The sequence below is a fragment of the Juglans microcarpa x Juglans regia genome, chromosome 8D (assembly GCF_004785595.1).
Source record: "Juglans microcarpa x Juglans regia isolate MS1-56 chromosome 8D, Jm3101_v1.0, whole genome shotgun sequence".
NCBI classification, from domain to species: domain Eukaryota; kingdom Viridiplantae; phylum Streptophyta; class Magnoliopsida; order Fagales; family Juglandaceae; genus Juglans; species Juglans microcarpa x Juglans regia.
In genome coordinates, this window is record NC_054608.1 from 1,256,469 (window position 1) to 1,263,052 (window position 6,584).

The following is a 6,584-nucleotide window of genomic DNA, read 5'->3' on the forward strand; positions in this document are numbered from 1 at the left end:
AACTAATGAGGGTTAATAATCTCGGTATACCTCGCATAAATTCATTGTGTTTGATACAGTTTTAAGATATGCAAGTCTCACACTTTTTTTGAAAAAATATGATCTACCTTTAAAAAAATAAATTTTTATATGGGTCCTGAACTTATCAATTTTAAAAAAAATGAGTATGCAGGGCCTTATACGTTGACATGACACTGCAAATATAATTTCTCTCCACTATATACCATCAATATTGCGCTTGGATGAATGGATTTACAGAAGACTTAAGGCTTGGATTTGGGTTTTTAAAAATCCAAATTTCTTACTTGGATCATATTATGAGAAAATGTTGATGAGTAACTGTTTTCCTATGTATGTTTGTAAACTAAAGGAGCTCTGTTACATTTACTTCAAAGATAATAAAATATTAATAGATCAGGCCCTCTTGCCTGAGGTTGAGGTTGGAAAATAGGTGTGAAACAATGTCTATGTACGCTCTGTGACCTGTCAATCGGCTATTCGATAAACATTAGGTATATGTACAATATACAGTAGATGGATTGGGCTTAATTTCCTGAAGGCTTAGCCTACAATCAAATGAATTTTGGGAGCTTAAAGCCCAATGGGCCTAGAAAACCCATATTAAGCCTAGAAAGCCCGCAGTTAATATAAAACTTGAAGTTATAAGACAAGATATATAGCCCGACAAGCTCTTCAGCTAGCCTGAAAAACTGTCACCTGTAATTCATGTACTTCTTTGTTGCTAACTTGCTACAAATGAAAGACACGAAAGTCAACTTTAAAATCTTGACTCGACTTAGTTGTCTTTATTTTAAGAGAGATGCTACATAGCATCTACCGTAGTGGGTGCACCCACTATTTTTTTCACCAGATGACTTCTCTCGTCTCTCTCATTCCATCGTCTCTCTCATCGTTTCTCTCTCTCATCTCGACTATCACTCTCATCAAATCTCTCTCATCGTCTCTCTCTCTCCTCGACTCTCTCTCATCAGAACGACTCTCCTCAATTCTCTCTCATCAGATCGACTCTCTCTCTCATCTCCGCTCTCTCTCTCATCTCGAGCTCTCTCTCTCTCTCATCTCGGTCTCTGTCTCCTCGACTCTCTCTCTCTCATCTCGAGCTCTCTCTCTCATCTCGGTCTCTCTCTCCTCAACTCTCTCTCTCTCATCTTGACCTCTCTCACTCATCTCGATCTCTCTCATCAGCTCTCTCTCTCTCATCTCCGCTCTCTCTCTCATGGTCGGTCTCTCTCTCTCTCATCATCGCTCTCTCACATCTCGGTCTCTCTCTCTCATCAGCTCTCTCAGTCCGTAATTTCAAATTTAGAAGATGAATGTTATAAGGTGTTTTTCATATTTTACTTATGCCACGTAGGGTGTGCAGTGGCTGCTCCCACTATAGTGGCTTCTCCCCAGAGTTTTTTATATTTTAACTCTCTGGCTGAGTTTGGATGTTGAACTGAATTGAGTTGAGATGATAAAATATTATTAGAATATTTTAAAATTATTATTATTTTAGAATTTGAAAAAGTTGAATTGTTTATTATATTTTGTATTGAAATTTGAAAAAGTTATAATGATGAGTTGAGATGTATTGAGAGGAATTTAAGTTCCAAATGAAGCCTCTCTCTCCCTATATGTAGTCGAATGGGTCATACTAGCGCCGCCAACATTTATTGTTGAGCGTACCAAATCACAGAAAAATAAGCATTTGCGACGTAACAATTATTTACGATAAAAATAAATTTATTTTAATAAAAAATAATTATTTTTTGTAAAAAATAACTTATCACAAAAAAGTAATTTTTTTGTAATATCGCTAATTATAAATTTATTGTTCTTTTTATTTTGATTTTATTTTAAGTATTTTTTTAATATTGTTAATCATTAAGAAAAAATAAAAAAAATACACAATTTTATTAATAATTATTTTCTTAACCATTAAATAAAAAATTAAAATATATAAACAGTAAAACTGAGCGTTAAGTTTAAGAGAATTCACTACATTTTTCATAGTCGAATACTGTTGAAAGTGCACCAAATTTTATCAGTCAAACAAAGAAGACGTACAGAAAAACGATTTCGTTATATTCTATGAGACTGTACTTGGATATATTCATCATGTCTGACCGGAACTTCCCCCGAGTCTTGCGGCTCATTGCTTTTGTAACAGTAATCAACACGACAGAGACCACTTTGGAAAAGTACATCAAACATCTCAAACTATTTCACGTGTTCAATATTGTCACCTAACTTTTTAATTAATTATTGCTGTCGTTTTTTCTTCCTTTGGGGGTACATATATAATTAATATATATATTTATTTATATCAGTAACTAATTTTCATCATAACAGTAAGTTCACCTAAATATCAAAGCATTAATCTAACTTTCCCATGCATGCCTTCATGTTAAGCATAAATCGAAACTCGAAAGTCCCATCATCGCCATATCCGAGGAGGCCAAGGTTATAAAGAAAGCACTTCCATTCTGCGTCAAGACAGATATAGAACGAAGGGAAATCGATCATCTGTTCTTCAAGATGTACTCATTCTCAGAGCTTTTGGGGCTTCTGGTTCTTAGTGAAATATTACTACTTTGCATGGCTCAGAACAACGTCCATTACTACGACTTTGTTGTAAGTGCAAACTATTCTCTTGAAAATCTCGTTTAATTCATTGTTTTTGTTTGTTTCTAAAATTAGAAGAAGCTGATGATCATTGTATATTACTGGGTTTTTCTGCTTGCAGCTCAGGGACACGAATTTTACAAAGCTATGCGCTACAAAGAGCATTTTGGCTGTAAATGAGAGTTTTCCCGGACCGGTGATTCGCGTCCACAAAGGGGACACTGTTTACGTGAATGTTTACAATCAAGGAACATATGGGGTGACAATTCATTGGTAAATTCTTCACTCTCCTTGTCTCTGTTTCTGTCTCTCAAACTCATGATCACCAGCTTGAATCAGACACTTTTTTTAAATAAATTACATTCTTCGTTCTTTTTATTTGCAGGCATGGAATAAAGCAACCGAGAAATCCATGGTTTGATGGACCTGAATACATAACTCAGTGTCCCATCCCAGCCGGAACAAACTTCACTTACCAAGTTTTACTTTCTTCAGAAGAAGGAACCTTATTCTGGCATGCCCATAGCGATTGGACAAGAGCTACGGTGCATGGTGCCTTCGTCATCTTGCCGGCAGAGGGAACAACTTATCCATTTCCCAAGCCCGATGAAGAACAAGTTTTAGTATTTGGTATGCACAATATCCTATTCTTTTAGCATTGAATGTTTGGTATTCTTCATTAGGCCTTAATTTCGCTCAAATTCTTCCATAAACCCATTGTACACACATACGGTAGAACTCTTACCTACTAATTCATATGGGCGAAAACTTCAAAGAAAAAAGGTAGTTGTTAATTAAGCCTATTTATTTACATTCTTGCTCCATTTCAAATCAATGGTGTGGCTTACTATCATGATTAGTACTTTGCATGTATTTGATGTGAACATTAAAGCTAAAATTAGGTGTTAATTAATATAATATTTCACTCGCTTATAATTTATAACTAGTTATTTTTAAAAATTAATTATTTTATGTTAAAATGAATATATTATTATAATAAATAATCATTATCGTCGTAAATAATCCGTCACGAATATTTATTTATTTTATAATATTGATGGCATCATTGCAGTAATATAATGCTAGATGTTGAACTCTATCTCTAAAAACTAAGAAATCATCGTGAAAAAACTAACCTTTTTTTTTTTTAACGTAAATCTCAATTTTTCTTAATTTTAAAAAAACGTACGCAAAACTTAAATATTTTAAAAGTGTATAAATTATTTCCCAGTACTATTATTAATCATCAATCCTGCCTTTTAATTGGAAGCAACTATCACGTGTGATCTTTTGATCAACATCTGGTACTGTGTTCTACTGTCTCTCTGCGTGACACGCATCCGAATTTCAAAATTCCGATATTTCATCTTTGACTTACAGTTATATATCTTCGACCTCAAGCTCTTGAATTTCCAAAGTAAGGTCATATCCATCCATGCATGGGATTTTAATGGACTCGCGGAAATGTAGTTGTACTTTACTGTGTTGAATATGACTAGCTAGCTAATGATCAACCCCATTATTTCTAACCCACGCAGATGATATTTATAACCCCATTCTTTTACGTACTGATTGTGTATTTGAGTTTTAACTACTTCTATATAATATGTATATGGTATCCATTGTTAGGAAGTTACATGCACTGTCTGTAATTCAAACATAATATGACACACACAGATCAATAATCTTAAACATTGCAAACAAGTATTATACTGATGTTTAATTTTCGAGAAATTCCCATATCAGTCGGAATTAACTAGTACTATTGTTGCAAAATCATACATTCTATTATTCTTTTGTTGCAGCTTCGTGGTATAAAGAAGATGTGATGACTTTAATGGATGAGGCCCTACGTTATGGTGGATTAACGACATTATCGGATTCATATGCCATCAATGGAGAACCAGGGGATTTTTATCCGTGCTCCAGAGGTACAAGAAGACAGAAATATGATCATTTAATCATGTTTTCAAGTTTTTTTTTTTTTTTTTAATAATTTCCGGAAGAAGCTTTAATTTATTTTGATGATCATATATATATGATGCACCAACACCTTTTTTTTACTTATTATAATTATGCGTTGGGGTGGTGTCGAATTACAGATACAACATATCGTATGTCGGTTGATTATGGCAAGACCTATCTACTTCGGATAGTGAATACTGTACAGAACACAGAAATGTTCTTCGCCATTGCAGACCACAATCTCACAGTTGTTGGATGGGATGGATCTTACGTCAAACCCTTAGTTTGCAGTTACATAATGATAACCCCAGGACAGACAATGGATGTTTTGGTGACAGCAAACCAATCTCTTGGCCACTATTACATGCTTGCCAGCCCTTATTTTGATGGACAGGCAGATGACTTCGACAAAAGCATCACAAGTGCAATATTCCAGTACAATGGTAACTACACTCCTCCATCGTCGCCTGTCTATCCGACTAACATCCCTGGTTTTTATGACATTGGCGCTGCAAGTTTCTACACATCAAGTCTGAGGAGTTTGGCAACCCCAGAGCATCCTGTGGACGTCCCTCAAAATGTCTCCACCAAAATGTACATAGCAGTATCTATAAACATGATGCAATGTCCCAACGCCTCGTGTGCAGGGCCTGATGGGAACAGGCTTGCTTCCGGCCTAAACAACATCAGTTTTGCTAACCCTTCCATGGATATATTGCAAGCTTATTACAGGTACTTTTACTCTCTTCAGAATTTTAAGCATGATTTCATGCAAATTTAATTAAATATAAATTACCGTTAAGGACATTAGTTCGAGGATAACTCCAAATGAATCGTGTTTTATAGCATGAACATTCTTATATAATTATCTTTATTATAACTAAAAGAATGCAAATGACCGATTATTAATTAATGGTATTGATCTAATGAAATAACATCCGGTCTCTCATAACATTTTTGTTTTCCAGGAACATAAGTGGATATTACGACACAAATTTCCCAAACAGACCACCGCATGTGTTTAACTTCACCTCAGAGGATTTGTTGACAGACAATGTTACCCTCTCGGACCAGGGGACGAGGGTGAAAGTGCTAGATTATAACGCAACCGTCGAAATAACGTTTCAGGGGACTAACATCATGAATTCAGGAGAAAACCATCCAATGCATCTTCATGGGTTTAGATTTTATGTGGTCGGAATGGGAACTGGAAACTTCGACAAGGAAACCGATCCACTAACTTATAATTTGGTTGATCCTCCTGAAGCTAACACTGTTCCAGTTCCTAAGGATGGATGGGCTACCATCAGATTCATAGCTAGTAATCCAGGTAAAATTCAATCAGTTTGACTCACGTACTTGCAAATTTGACATGACTGTTCTTGATTTTTTTTCTTTTTTGGGATGAATAAAGGGTATTAAGAGATTGAAAAATGGATGACTTCTCTGCAGGGGTTTGGTACATGCATTGCCATTTTGATCGGCACATGAGTTGGGGTATGGACACAGCTTTTATAGTAAAGAACGGTGGCACCGAAGATTCAACTCTCCTCCCTCCTCCGGCCTACATGCCACCTTGTGAATCTGATTCTTTGTATGGCGTCCGACCATCAATTTTCCAGAAAAAAGAATAAAAAAAAAAAAAAAGTTATTTCTGATAGTATTAGCTAGCTTTCAAATTATTACCATGTTTTGGACTAGGTTTGAGTTTTTGACGAGGTAATGGCTAGCAGTTATTCATAATTCTTGGTAAACGACGAAAGCTGGTAAAATGTTATGTATTCTCTCCCTTTTCAGAAATTAACATCAATAATATTCATATGAGCTAGAAAGATGAAAGGAGATGAAAGGAGGAGTGTCTATTCTGGGATAAGTCACAAGATGCAGGGTGTTACGTACGTACGTAAATAAATTGACCAAATCTATTCAATATATCTTGGTTTGGAAAGGTTTTTCTTTTTACAAGGAATAATCAGAATATGTCATTACTA

General features: G+C 35.2%; 1 protein-coding gene across 1 annotated transcript; it reads left to right on the forward strand.

Moving 5' to 3' along the window:
* Positions 1-2,339: 2,339 nt before the first annotated feature.
* On the forward strand, positions 2,340-6,584 carry LOC121243752 (laccase-14-like). The gene is made up of 7 exons (XM_041141883.1): positions 2,340-2,637; positions 2,750-2,901; positions 3,014-3,258; positions 4,434-4,559; positions 4,731-5,325; positions 5,562-5,923; positions 6,046-6,584. The coding sequence occupies exons 1-7, from the start codon at positions 2,542-2,544 to the stop codon at positions 6,225-6,227; spliced, it is 1,758 nt and encodes a 585-aa protein (XP_040997817.1). The 5' UTR covers positions 2,340-2,541; the 3' UTR covers positions 6,228-6,584.